Genomic DNA, 15,425 nt, shown 5'->3' on the forward strand with positions numbered 1-15,425 from the left:
TTGCTATTGCTTCTAGTTCTTATGTTTTTAATGTTTTAAATTTCATGAGATTTCCAGAAGATATTCAAATAAGGTAGCATACAAATGATAATAGGAACAATGGAGTTGGGGCATATATTAGTACGAATGTAGGTAGGCTCGATTAGTAGACAGGACACAGGCAGTGATGTTAAGTGGATCATTACTAAGTTGTAATTAGTGGAGAGCAACAAGGATTGATGCTGAGGCCTCAGCCATTTACAGTCTATGATAATGATTTAGATGAACAAAATAACTTATCTAGGCTTCCTGGTGATATGAAACGAGACGAAGGGATAGCTTTTTTAAAGAGGGGATTGTTTTATGAGATGCAGAGTAAATTGAGCCTAAATTTTCTAGTGTTTAGAAGAATAAAGGCACTCTAATTGAAAAATTCATGATTATGACCAGATTTGGTAGACACAGAGAGCTTTATGCTGTTTGGGGAATCTAAAACACATGGGCACAACCCATGAAAAAGAGCTGAACATTTAGGTCTGAGATGTTCCATTCAAAGGTATGAATTTTTGGAATTCTGTACCCTTGAGGATTTTGGATGTATATAGTTGAGTACAGTTAAGGCTAGGATGGACTTTTGGCCTCAGGAAATCTAGAAATATAGGAAGTAGTCAGGAAAGTGGAGTTAAAGCCCAAGATTAGCCATCATCATATTGAATGGTACAGCAGGCTTAGATAGACCTGCTCCTATTATGTTTTCGTGGATTCAATTGAAATGACCACAAAACATCATGAAATATATAGATACAGGAATTTTATTTAACTTTTTTGTGTACAAACAAGGGTTACAAATGCCTTAGGAATTCTTCAATTATCTTCAAATTCAAAATCCTTTCATATCTAACTAACCTTAGAAAGTGACAGCGACCTAAATCAAGTGACTCAATCCAGAAACTAAACACTGCTTCCTCTTTCCTGTCTGGATGGAACTTCTCACACAGAACAGTTTTGTAAAATAAGAAAATAAAGCACATGAATCAATGAGTAAATAATCATAGTAAGCAGTGCTACTGCAGTTGCATCAGCTTGAGCGGATCACATTAACAAACTTATAGTTCTGTCAATTCAACTGACAATCCAAAAATGCAAGGAACAAATGGCTTCTACACAAAATTTGAATAGGTACTATTTATATAATTTAATCCTGATTATTTCAATAAATAACTAACCCCATGTCCCTAGACTGTGCAGGTGTCTTAACAATTACAACAATACATCAAAAGCAGGTTACAATAGTTTACAGTCATTTGGTGAAGAGAATTGTGTTTCACTGTTTTAACTACAGCATTATAATACAATTTTTCTCATCTAATTATTTCCTCTAAATTGTTACTGGCAATTGTTCAGTACAGTGCCTGACAAAATCCCCACTGTTTATTACTCAGTTGACTTCACAGTAGATCATATACTACATGATAAGTTGAAAAATAACATATGGACAACCAGGTAATTTTTCATATTAAAGCACTGACATTGGAGATTGAAGTTTGCCAATAAGCCTGCAGTCACTTCAAAGACATCTGTGTTGATGTGAAAAGTTGAGGTTTCAGCTGTTAAAGAAATACTTCTTTTTTCTGTTGTACTAAATTAATGACTTTCTACCAGTCTTTCAGCATCTATAATAGTACATTGTAACTGTATTTGAATACTGTTTAATATCTCCACTCATCTTGCTGAAATATATTAAGGTGAATGATAGAGGGTCATGCTCTCCATTTTTTAAACTGAGAATCTAATACAGCAAACTTTGTTTTAACCGGCACCCTCAATAAACCAGCAAAAATTATGTACCTGAACTACCAGAAGTTTACTGTATTATTGCGATCTCCATGGTGTCAGGGTAGTCAGTTGAGAGTACTAGTAAGTTTTATTATTTAAGTGATTTATGCTGTAAATAGTGTATAGCAGTAATGTGTATACTCCCTGCATTGTGTTTGTATCACTTAGAATGTGTTTTTATGTTGGTCCCATAGATGCTGGTTAATAAGAAGTAGAAAATTTCTACCGAACTATGCTTGGGAAGCTTCATGCTGTGAAGATACCTTTTGATGAGGAGTTGAGAGTGTTGCAAGTTGCTTTACAGAAAATATACTTATTATCAACAGAAAGGATTTGTTTTATTATTGTTATCCAGACTTGCGTGCAACACAGGCTCCTGAGAGGGCACAGAATCCTCACAAACTTAATGGCCATAAAATTCTATTTGTTCTGCTTTTAAAACACAAATGCTGAAATATCATGCACAGAGAAATTGTATTGTCTTGGCACAACCAGATTAATTGAAGCATATTTAAATTTGTAATAGTCCAAATGACATATTTCTGACCTCAGAATATGGGGGTGTTCAGCAAGGCATTTCACCACAAGACATGAGGGAATACAATTATATTCAAAACATTAGTGTCTTTATACTCAAAATGCTGACTTGCCTATGTTCCATCTCTACCACTTGCAGTGTTTCTATCATCGTTAATGCTATTTACTTGGTGCATTGATTGCTGGAATGTTTTCTCACGCAGAGTCAATTTATTTTCCACAATTCATCAGCAATTTGATGAACCCTTCTCATCTCCATTGTGTGTTTTGGTGACTGGAATGATTTTTGAGAATGGAAACATCTTCCCTCTCCCTAGTCAGATAACATACAATAGAGATAAGGGATGGGTATCATTCCTCGAGTATTGGTACATACGTAAAACATTTATATGCCGATGCCATTTGAAGAAGGTACACTATACTACTATATAGACAGGTGTTCAGATTGCTTTTTAAATTTGATTCTTAAATTAAATTTAAGTAAAATAAAATCACTAAGTTTTGCATACCTTAGTCTCTTAGCAAGAACCACTAGTTTTATCCTACAACTTGTTTTGAAAAATCTGAAACACCAATCCTTAAAACATCTGCAAAGAGCAACTAGTTAATGTTGGGAAAGTTCAGTGTCAACAAATCTTAGTAAGTAGCATCCACTGTTTCGTGATTGCACCTAGCAGACTGTCAGCATGAATCCAAATCAAAAAGATGTAATTCACTATAGTACTAATTGCATACACTGGATCTCCAGCTGAAAGATTGAGCCAAACAGACCTACTTTTACTAATCTAGTCTTAGATACTACATTCAAACACAGTGCTTTAGGCCTACATGGGGGTGGTCCAATATACTGATATTAAATATGCAATGAATCCCACTAAAAGTAATATAGAAAAATGTGGCTCTGCTGTGATCCTTAACGTGGTGTCCCTATCAATATTAAATATTTTGACTTACATACTAACATTTGGCGGTGCCTGTGATAATGTAACCCAGAGACGGCCAGCCTCAGGGGGACGTGCCCAGCGACAGCAGCCCTGGGGGCCGTACATCAGCAATGGTCAGACATTGGGGAACTGTACATCAATGGCACTCAGACTCTGGGTTATCAGCTGGACAAGGGATTTTAACTTCTTTATGATCCCACTTCCAGCAGCAGCACATCATTGTTCAGAACCTGACCTTTCCAGGGTCAGGTCAAGGTGCAGATAACGTGGATTAGTGCACACTGATAAATACAATACCTCAACAATTTAACTGGCACAAGAAAGGTGTGCAATTACCAGTTTATGTAGATTTTACATAGATTTTTACACCTAAAAACTCATTGAAGATGACATTTGAGTTTCTGAAATACTTTGATAATCAGGTACCTGTAAGTGCAAGGGTTAAGATTTATCTTGCTGATTTTTGTTTTGACACATTTCTATGCTGAGCTTTATTCTTCCAATTGGTTAGAAAAATTTGTTTTAGACTCCGCAATTCTTTTATCATCCCACTAATTCTAATGAATAAAACAACATTCAGCATAAGAAATTAGATTCCTACATTCAGACGCACATCAAGGGAAACATCATCGGGAATGTGCAGGCTAGGTGGGTTAACTTTGGTAAAGGTGTTGGGATTGGGTGGGATGCTCTTTGGAAGGTTGGTGCAAACTTTATAGGAAAAATGGCCTCTAACTGCACTGCAGGGATTCTATGATTAAGTATCAAAACCAGCAGTTCCATCTTGGTAACCTTCATTCAACAGCAACTTTGAGAAAGATAATGTTGTAATCCCAGCCCAAAATAACCAGCTTCTGGGGTAATTAGAAAAACAATTATAAGGGAATTTATTACATAAACTTTAAACTTAACATGCCTGCATGTTAAGTTCCAGTGCTAAAACAGGCTGGAATGCATAAATGTGGCAAAATCAAACTATTGGAAAGTGAGCCCCTTGGAAGTTGCATTCTATTGAGTATGTCCTATGGTGACAGTGGAAAAAAATTTCATTGTACTTTAATGTCCTTCTCACTGTTAAAACACACATGGCAATAAAATTATTCATCTCATTCATCTCAAAAACAGAAGCATAGCATTGGCACAGTCATGTATTGCTCATGGTTTTAAACCTGTACATAGCCGTCTGCAGATAGGAAACCTATGGAACACACAGAGATGCATAAATGGCTGTCAAGTACATTCCTGTTAAAAGAAGGAATCAGAAACCTACTATTATTTCAACAAAGCTTTCTATAATGTCAGGAAATAATGCACTGGTACAACTAACACAAAACATTTTTCTCAGAAGTTTTTCCATGGTCATGGATTACTTTGTTTCTTGTATACGTTCAATTCCCATTTACATTCCAATCTATAATTGCTTATTACAGTAGCAAACTCCAACAGTATTTCTTTTTGCTGAGGAACTGTTAAAGGAATGAAAAATACAGAATTATTCATCCCCTTCATACGTGAATATATCATTAAGATATCAAGTTGTAAGAGGTGTTAAATTATCCCTGTTATACACTGCCCTCTGGTGTACATGAATAGGAGAGCTTCTATTCAGTTCTCTGAAACATACAAGAAGTTTGGTTTGTGACTGTTGATTAAACCAGTGACAGTAACTAACAATATGATGTCCCATATTTAATGAAACAGTGATAAAGGTCAACACTGTACTGTTGATGGTTGCTTGCTGCTGTGTTTCAAACTTGGATGACTGCCTACTACACTTCTGTTGAGAAAAGGATGCTCTGGCGTTTACTGTCTGGTGTTGGAATGGTCTCCAGCTGCAGGAAATAGAGCAGAACTTGCACCTGGAAAAAATAAGGTGAAATTCTTATGAAATAATCTGAATAGTAAATTTATTAAATTGACATTGTAAATAGTCAAAAAGCTTCAGGTGTATCACAAAGACCAGGGGTTTCAATCATTTGATAACAAAGGAATTAGACTCATTATATAATTTAAATTCATGCAAGTGTGATTTTTAAACACAAAACATCATTCACTTTACCACAGTTAGAATCTTAGAATGTCAAGCGTAAGAGAGCCTTTAAGCTTTACTAAAACACAGAAAAAAGTGCCAGAATACCTACTCCTGATGCATCTGAACTTTGTTGAGCTCAGGATTATGTTCAGCGTCGTGTCCCCATTTCCTTTGAACAGCTTCACAATATTCATCATTTAATCAAAACGAAACATGCCTGATAGGTTGAATGGCCTATTGGTGTTCCTAGGAGCCATGTCCATAGAAATAAAATACTTGAAAGGATGCGGATTTTTATGTTGACATCAAAAGTTGGATAAGGGTATGGAGGAATAGATTAAAAAATCCTGATTTAAAGAGTGGTGTGGTGACAAGTCATATTAGAGTGGAAGCAGGAATTGTTCATTCATTGGATGCCACACTGAAAGGTAGGACTGAGTGGAAGGTATTCAATGGGAATGAAAAGCGTATCATGTCAGTCACTGCGTTTCCTCCCCAGTTTTTTCCTCACACTTCTCCTTGGGACTTGGTTATCCAAGAGCAGACAGCTGTTCTGTAGATTACCCAAATGGCCATTTTTCATGTTTGAGCTTCAGCATTCTGTCTTTGGGCTATGTAACCAATGGGCCAAATCAGCGAAGACTGATTGTTTTTTCCCTTACCTGGTCCAGAGGTAATGTAGCTAATTGTAGTAAATTTACTGCAACTTTAGCAGCGATCTCTGAACTTCTGAGCCTCTAGAAGTTTAAAGTAATGTATGGGGTTTCTGCATAATATCCACCTAGATATCATAGAATCACAATGTGGAAAGAAAAAAGCCATTCAGCCCATTGATGCCACAGCAACCCTCTGAAGAGTAGCCCATGAAAACCACCCCCATCCCATAACCCCGCTTTTACCATGGCCAATCACTTATGCTGAACGTCCCTGGATTCTACAGGATAATTTAGCATGGACAATCCACTTAATCTGTGCATCTTTGGACTGTGGGAGGAAGCCGAAGCACCAGTGGAAATCCATGCAGACATGGGGAGAATGTGCAAACTCCACACAGACAGTCAGCCAGGACAGAAATTCACTGAGCCACCGTGCTGCCACATCATTTGTAAATTGAGCAAAATTCAATTAAATAGTTTGAAACATTGCAGAATTTTAAACCTAAAGTGAAGTTACATGAAGAACAATTTTTCACAGGAGTAACTGTGATCTTTTATGCTGGTTCAAACGCAAGAGGAAAGTATACAGTAAATATAGAATGGCAGCTCAGTGGTTAGCACTGCTGCCTCACAGCACCAGGGACCCGGGTTCAATTCTAGCCTTGGGTGACCCTGTCTGTGTGGAGTTGCATCTTCTCCCCCTGTCTATGTGGGTTTCCTCTGGGTGCTCTGGTTTCCTTCCGCGGTCCAAAGATGTGCAGGTTAGGTGGATTGGCCATGGGAAATGCAGGGTTACAGGGTAGGTAGGGGCGTGGGTCTGAGAGGGATACTGTTCAGAGGGTCAGTGTAAACTCGATGGGGTGAATGGCCTGCTTTCACACCCGTCAGAATCCTATGATTCTAAGAAATGGCACGAACCTTAGGAGCATTGATATCCAGAGAGATCTCATGGTGCAAGTCCATAGTTCCCTGAACATGGAACACAAGTGGATGAGCTGGCAAAGGCGGCAAATGGTATACTTGCCCCATTAGTCAAGGCATTGAGCATATCAGTTATTTTGTAGCTGTATAATACTTTAGTCAGGCTACATCTGGAGTACTGTATGCCGTTCTGGTCACCAAATTATGGAAAGATGCAAAGGCCTTGGAGTTGATGCAAAAAGGGCTTAAATCAGGATATTGCCTGGATTGGAGTGGACTAGCTATAAGGTGAGGTTGGATGTACTTGTTTCCGCTACACCATTGGAAGCTGAGGGGCAACTTGAGAGAAGTATATAAAATTATAAACATGGCTAAGGTGGATAATTAGAATCTGTTTCCCAAGGTGGAAATGACAAGTACTAGAAGGCATACATTTAAGGTGAGAGGGGAAAAATTCAAAGGAGATGTGCAAGGACAGACATTTTTCCACACAGACGGTGATAGGTGCCTGAAATTGTCTGCCAGGGGAAATGGTAGAAGCAGATATGATAGCAATGTTTATGAGGCAATTAAACAGGCACACAAAGAGGCAGGGAATAGTTAAAATGAACAATATGCAGGCAGATGGGATTAGTTTAGAATGGCATGGTAGTTGGCATAGACACAGTGGGCTGAAAGGCCTGTTCCTGACCAGTACTGCTTTATGCTCTTTGTAGCCATTCATCTGCTTATTTTCCTACCCACTAACAAGCCATGCCCCAGAACAATATTGCATATATTGGCTGACTGATAATATTAATTACATTGCAGAAATTCTTAAAACCTCTATGGTTATATGAATCCAGCATTTATTACCAGTTCTGCAATGGTCAACAGTCAATTGAAGCCACATCCAAGTCTTTTTCTTGCTGTTGCTGCAATTGACTCAACCAGGTGGCTTAGGATGACCGGTGATCACAGGTTTTATGTACTATTGAAATGACAAAATTATCAACAAAAGCCAATGTGGCCAATAGGTCTAGATCAATCAGTTAGGGGCTTCTGTGGCACAGTCGTAGTGTTCCTACCTCTGAGCTAGCAGGCCTACTCCAAAGGTGTGTAATAACATTGCTGATAAGGTTGATTAAAATATTTAAATCAGTCAGTTAGAGAACTCTTGTGTCACAGTGCTCCTATGTCGCAGCCAGAGTGTTCGAGTTCAGGTTCCACCCGGATAACACATCTGAACAGCTTGGTTAGGAAACAGACCCATATTGCTACCCTATTCCTGTAACTCTGCACTTCCCATGGCCAATCCACCTAACCTGAACATCTTTGGCAGTGGGAGGAATCCAAAGCACCTGGAGGAAACCCATACAGACATGGGGAGAAGACGCAAATTATCCTCTGATGCATCAGTTAATTAAACCAGTCTTTACTTCATTTTTCCAAATTAATTTTGATTTATCCCCATCCACCTTATGTTTGATGGTCTGTATTATCCTTAATGGGTCTTGGATATAATTACATCAATTGGAGAAGAAGGGCGCTTTAGTGGTGGTGGTTAAATGATGAAAGTAAGTCATAGGTAGTTTTGTGATTAAAAGAAAAATTCAGTTGTTTGTGAGAATACTTCTGGATTAAAAGAAACAGATCAGTTACAAAGCTGTTGTGGCACAGTGGTATTGTGCATTTCTCTAAGCCAAGAGGCTCAGCTTCAAGTCTCACCCACTCCAGAAGTGTGCAATAATACCTATGCACAAGTAGATTAGAAAACATCCAGATCAATCAGTTGAAGAATGATTCACCTACTTATCTTTATGATAATAGAAAAGGCCCTACTCAAGTGAGAAACAGATTATAATAATTGAATGGTTGAGCTTATTCTTGGCAGATTTAATATCTGGGTTTATGCCGATGCCTTGGTATGGATCTTTTATCTCAGCAAAACTGACACAGGGTCCAGTGTATTCTAGGCATTATTTTATCATTTGTGCCTTTAATAGAAAGTCTATGGCTTCCTCATTGGTAATTATCATTGCTTTCACAACTTCTTTGTACAGCGATGATTACTACAGATAACTTGGAGTCAAAATATTAATGGTACTAATTTTATTTGGAGAAAGTAGCTCGCATTTAGAGAATGATCAATTTTTCAACAATTAAAACAACAAAGAATGAACAAATAACTACCTGTGACATCACTTCCAGCGACCAGCTATCTGCCATCGAGATTGCCTGTGTGGGGTTTGTCGGTATTTTACTGTCTTTTTCAGATGGCCTTAGTAGTGTGGGTCCGAAGACGGTGGCCAGGTTATGCAACGACATCTTGTTGATCTGCTCTTTTTCTGCCACCCTTTTGAAATAAAAATGAGAATGCATCACGGGTTAAACTCATCAATGACCAGACCACGAGGAAGGAACATTGTGCTGTATAATTTTTATCTTGTTAAAGTAGATCATTTTAGGTGATCACCTTCAAGATGCACTTTCAGAAAAATTATTTTTGTGTGATGAGCACTTACATCACAGAAACAAGATAAAATTGATTACTTTTAACTGTGGAACACGTTGGAATCAAAATTTGAAGTTGAAATTACTGATGCACGATGTTAGTTCACTTCTATTACCGGCTTCAGAGATCTCTCATCGATGTAATTGGCATTGAAATGTTTACAGTATTCACATTTAAAAAAGTATTGACAGAAAACAACAGACTCATTTTACAACTCACTCTTTCACTTTAATTATCAGCTTGGCTCTGTGGTATTATTCTTAAAAACTGCAGGACCAAGCCTAACTGCAGCACTTAAGTCCTTAACTGACGTTACCAGATAAATAATGAGGGTGTGCAGGACTCTGTTCAGCCTTAATTTTAGATGAGATTTTAAAATGAATCTCTCTCCCTCTAAGTGAACTTAAAAGATTTGATGGTACTATGGAAAGAGCAGGAAGTTGTTCAGGTCCTTGTTTGGAACAAGAATTAATCTCAGATAGTGTTATAGCTGATAAGGAGAGACTACAGAAGTGTCTCTGTTAGCACCAGCCTTGAAAGGCGTTTGCCATAGATTTGAAAATTAGGAAGCAGTTATCAAGTTTTTGAATTCTTCTTGTTAGAAATAAGTCCAGTTAAATGTAAGGAGTAACACTTCCAAATTTGCAGACTTACACATAGCCATAGTGAAAGAAACATATAAAATGTTAGATACTTCAGAACTTGATGTGACTCAATTTCTCAATTCCTTGGACTCGAATCCTGTGACAAATAAATTCCCCAGTAGCTTGTGTAAGTTTAAGTATATGCACAACAGTTAGTTGTAATGGTTATTCTTGTATATTTTTCATGAAAGTCACTACATGCAGATGAATCCTATTTTTTCGTTGAACTTGAAAGGTACAAGTAAAACGATCCATTCTCTAAACATCCTGTCATAAATTTCTCACAACCAACACCTCCAAAAATATGATAATCTATTTCATTGCTATTAATGAGACCTTGTTCTGTAAAATTTGGTGGCCATGTTTCCATGCATTTTAACTTTGATTTCAGGTCAAAAAGTAAACCAGCCTGGGAAAATGAAAGAATGTGATGCAAATCAAAATTGTTTTTAAGGAACAATGCACAGAAAAGAAACCCACATTTGGTATATCACTGTGTGACATTTAATAAAATTCCCCCCTTTTTTAAAAACACACAGAAATTGAATTTTATATTTCCTCAATTTTGCTTTCGTCCGATGTTAGAAATTTAAGGAGAAATGTTTAAGGAGAAAGCCTTCTAAAAAACATTATTACTCACAGTTAACCAAATCTGATGAGTTACTTAATCTTAGATGGGGCAGCTATGAATCCACAACCATTATCCTCAACACTGCAGTAGTGGAGAAAAAGGTGTAAAGAAAAAGAATCAAATCAACTAAGTACCCCGTTCCTTCACAATGACCACTGCAGGAAATGTCATTAAAATAGGGTCAGGCTGGTCTGCATTCCCTTCAAAGTTGAACAACATCACGACTGTCTAGGAGGACAGTGGAAAGAAGAAGCAATTGGGTGAGGAACCAGTCACCCATCCTATTTTGGGAAGGAGTGCAAGCTTAAGGGGAAGACAGAATTGGGCAACAACAGGAAAAGGGTGCTCATCATCTGCCATACAACAGAAAACGACAGGATAGTATAAGTATTTAAAACATACAACTCAGGATAAAACAAAGTAAACTGAAGAGATATTCCAGTTATATGAACAGACAAACTACAAACACGCACAAAACTCATCAGGTCTGGCAAGATCTGTGGAGAGAGAATCAGAGCTAACTGTTCAAGTCCAATCATATTGGACTCAATGTTAATGGTTTCTCTCTCTCCACAGATGCTGCCAGACATGCTGAGTTTCTCCAGCATTCTGGGTATTTGTTTCAGATTTCCAGTATACATAGTATTTTGCTTTCACTAAACTATGAACAGGACTTGGATGTGAACAGGAAGGACCAATTTCTTACAGCAGTGAAGTCAACAGCCAGGGAACATGGCTTCAAGGTATTTAGTGAAAGGGGAGTTGAGTATTTATTTTTAACCCAAAGGATCTGGAACTCACCTTGTAAGTAGTTAAGACATAAACTCGCTGCACATAATATAAAAACTTACCTTGTGCAGCAATGACCTTCTTGTTGGGAGCAGCGGGAGCACGAGCCAGGGTACTGACAGAAAGGTAAGGTTTTCTCCGGTACAAAAACTTACCTCGAGCAGCAGCGGTCTTCTTGTTTGAAGCAGCAGGTGTGTGGAGAGAATGCAAGCCAGGAAGGAACTAATATATTCGGGCAAATTTTTAAACCTGAAACACTATACGTGTAGTGTCTCCCACCTGTTCTCCTCCTCTAACCAAAAAAGACTGCGTGGAGGTTTGGTAAGGTAAGGCTTTATTTTTATTGTCCTGCAAATCTAGAGTAGAGGGAATGGAAGCTAGGGCAGTTGCATGCTCCTCTTGCAGGATGTGAGAGGTAAGGGTCACTGCTGGTGTCCCCTCTGACTTCACCTGCAAGAAGTGCACCCAACTCCAGCTCCTCAAAAACCACGTTAGGGAACTGGCGCTGGAGCTGGATGAACTCTGGATCATTCAGGAAGCTGAGGGGACGATAGGAGCTATAAGGAAGTGATCACACCCAAAGGTACAGGAAAAAGCTAGCTGGGTGATTGTCAGGAAGGGGAAAGAGAATAGGCAGACAGTGCAGGGATCCCCTGGAGCCATTTCCCTCAACAATAAGTATACTGTTTTGGATACTGTTGTGGGGCAAACGACCCACCAGAGGAAGGCCATAGTGGACAGGTCTCTGACACTTAGCCTGGCCCTGTGGCACCGAAGGGAAAGGAGGAGAATAGGAGAGTAATTGTAATGGGGGATTCAATAGTAAGAGGCACAGACAGACAGTTCTGTGGATGTGAACGAGATGAACGGATGGTATGTTGCCTCCCAGGTGCTAGGGTCTGTGATGTCTCGGATCATGCCCTCAAGATTCTTAAGGGGGAGGGTGAGCAACCAGCAGTCATGGTACACATCGGTACCAATGACACAGGTAGAAAAAGGACTGAGAATGTGAAAAATGAGTACAGAGAGTTACGATGGAAGCTGAAGTCCAGGACAAACAGGGTTGTTATCTCTGGATTACTACCAGTGCCACATGATAACGAAGTAAGAAACAGGGAGACAGTGCAGCTAAACACCAGTTTATAGTACCGGTATAGGACGGAGGGCTTTAATTATGTGGTTAGTTGGAGCACATCCTGGGGAATGTGGGACCTGTTCAGTGAGGATGGGTTGCACCTGAACCGGAAGGGCACAAATATCCTGGGAGGGATGTTTGCTCGAGCTATACAGAATGGTTTAAATTAGATCGGCAAGGAGTGGGAAGTCAGATTTATAATTCAGAAGATGAGGTATTCAGTCTTCCAACATACATAACAGGGAGCGAGGTTGTTAATAAAGAAATGCAGTCGATGGAGTGTAATTATGGGCACAGAGATGGTTTAAGGTGTGTACACTTCAATGCCAAAAGTATCAGAAATAAGGTGGATGAACTTAGAGCATGGGTCAGTACTTGGAACTATGATGTTGTGGCCATTAATGAAACTTGGGTAACTCAGGGAGAGGAATGGTTGTTGAAAGTTCCAGGACTTAGATGTTTTAAAAGAAATAGGGACAATGGTAAAAGAGGCGAGTGAGTGGCATTGCTAGTCAGGGCTTCTATAGCAGCTACTGAAAGGCTGTTCGAGAATGACAGTTTCAGTTTGGGTTGAGGTCAGGAACAAGAAAGGAGCAGTCACTTTGTTCGGGTATTTTTAGAGACCCAGTAATAGTTGCAGAGAAGTGGAGGAGTGGTTTGGGAAGCAGATACTGGAAAGGTGCAGAAGTCACAGAGTTGTATTCATGGATGACTTCAACTTTCAAAAATTGATTGGAAACATTTTATTTGTAACAGTGTAGATGGAGCGGATTTTGCCCAGTGCATTCAGGAAGGATTCCTGACACAGTATGTAGATAGACCAACACGAGGAGAGGCCACTTTGGATTTGGCGCTTGCCAATGAACCTGGCCAAGTGTTAGACCTGTTGGTAGGAGAGCGTTTTGGGATGAGGGCGTAGAAGGATGGGTTAGTAAATCTGCAGATGACACTAAGGTCGGTGGAGTTGTGGATAGTGACGAAGGATGTTATAGGTTACAGAGAGACATAGATAAGCTGCAGAGCTGGGCTGAGAGGTGGCAAATGGAGTTTAATGTGGACAAGTGTGAGGTGATGCACTTTGGTAGGAGTAACCGGAATGCAAAGTACTGGGCTAATGGTAAGATTTTTGGTAGTGTAGATGTGCAAAGAGATCTTGGTGTCCATGTACACAGATCCTTGAAAGTTGCCACCCAGGTTGACAGGGCTGTTAAGAAGGCATACAGTGTTTTAGCTTTTATTAATAGAGGGATCGAGTTCCAGAACCAAGAGGTTATGCTTCAGCTGTACAAAACTCTGGTGCGGCCGCACTTGGAGTATTGCGTACAGTTCTGGTCACCGCATTATAAGAAGTATGTGGAAGCTTTTGAAAGGGTGCAGAGGAGATTTACTAGGATGTTGCTGGAGGGAAGGTCTTACGAGGAAAGGCTGAGGGACTTCAGGCTGTTTTCGTTAGAGAAAAGAAGGTTGAGAGGTGACTTAATTGAGACATATAAGATAATCAGAAGGTTAGATAGGGTGGATAGGGACAGCCTTTTTCCTTGGGTGGTGACGGTGAGCACGAGGAGGCATAGCTTTAAATTGAGGGGTGAAAGATATAGGACAGATGTCAGAGGTAGTTTCTTTACTCAGAGAGTAGTAAGGGTATGCAACACTTTGCCTGCAACAGTAGTAGATTCGCCAACTTTAAGTACATTTAAGTCGTCATTGGAAAAGCATATGGACATAGATGGAATAGTGTAGGTTAGATGGGCTTCAGATTGGTATGGCAGGTCGGCACAACATTGAGGGCCGAAGGGCCTGTACTGTGCTGTAATGTTCTATGTTCTATGTTTTGGCAGTAGTGATCATAACTCTGTTACTTTTACATTAGTCATGGAAAAGGATAGGTACATAGAGCAGGGTAAGGTTTCTGACTGGGGAAAGGGTAATTATAATTCTGTTAGGCATGAACTGGGTAAGATAAATTGGCCACAGATGCTGTCAGGGAAGAGCACTATTGAAATGTGGAGAATGTTTAAGGAATGCATAGTGCATGTGCTTGATATGTTTGTCCCTAGCAGACAGGGAAGGTGTGGCCGAGTGAGGGATCTTTGATTCTCAAGGAGGTCGATCACTGGTTGAGAGAAAGAAGGTTGCTTATGTAAGGTTTAGGAAACAAGGAACGGAAAAGGCTCTAGAGGGATACAAATTAGCCAAAAAGGAGATGAAGAAAGGGATAAGAGAGCTCTCAGGGTCACGAGGAAACGTTGGCAGATGGATCAAGGAAAACTCCAAGGCTTTTTAGGCCTATGTGAGGAATAAGAGAATGACCAGAGAAAGGGTAGGGCTGATCAAGGATCATAAGGGGAATTTGTGCACGGAGCCTCAAGAGATAGAAGAGGTCCTTAATGAATACTTTTCCTCAGTATTCGTAACCGAAAGGGACCTAGTTGTAGGGGAGGGCAGTGTGAAACAGACTGGTAAGCTAGAGAAGGTCAATGTTAGTAAGGAAGACGTCCTAGGAATTTTGAGGAACTTGAAGATGGATAAGAACCGGGTCTGATGGGATTTATCCAAGGATTCTATGGAAAGCAAACGAAGAGATCACAGGGCCTTTGGCAATGATCCTTTCGTCCTCAATGTCCATTGGTATAGCGCTGGAAGATTAGAGAGGCAAACATCATTCCCTTGTTCAAAAAAGGGAATAGGGATAACCCCGGAAATTACAGGGCAGTTAGCCTAACTTCAGCGGTGGGCAAATTATTGGAAAGGGCTCTGACAGGTAGGATTTATAATCACTTGGAAACCCACAGTTTGATCTGTGATAGTCAGCATGGATTTGTGAGGG

At 39.6% G+C, this 15,425-nt stretch overlaps 1 protein-coding gene across 2 annotated transcripts in view; it reads right to left on the reverse strand.

The window, feature by feature from the left end:
- Window positions 1-773: 773 nt before the first annotated feature.
- The window catches only part of si:dkey-91m11.5 (PH_BCR_vertebrate and RhoGAP_Bcr domain-containing protein), a 613,456-nt gene continuing 598,804 nt past the window's right edge, over window positions 774-15,425 (reverse strand). For both annotated transcript variants that reach the window (XM_048555997.1, XM_048555996.1), the window contains 2 exons: window positions 9,078-9,240; window positions 774-5,155 (listed from right to left, as the gene is read on the reverse strand). In XM_048555997.1, coding sequence (XP_048411954.1) covers window positions 5,066-5,155; window positions 9,078-9,240 — 253 coding nt within the window. In that variant the 3' untranslated portion in view covers window positions 774-5,065. The remainder of the gene's footprint in view (window positions 5,156-9,077; window positions 9,241-15,425) is intronic.

This window comes from Stegostoma tigrinum, chromosome 26 (genome assembly GCF_030684315.1).
Source record: "Stegostoma tigrinum isolate sSteTig4 chromosome 26, sSteTig4.hap1, whole genome shotgun sequence".
NCBI lineage: Eukaryota > Metazoa > Chordata > Chondrichthyes > Orectolobiformes > Stegostomatidae > Stegostoma > Stegostoma tigrinum.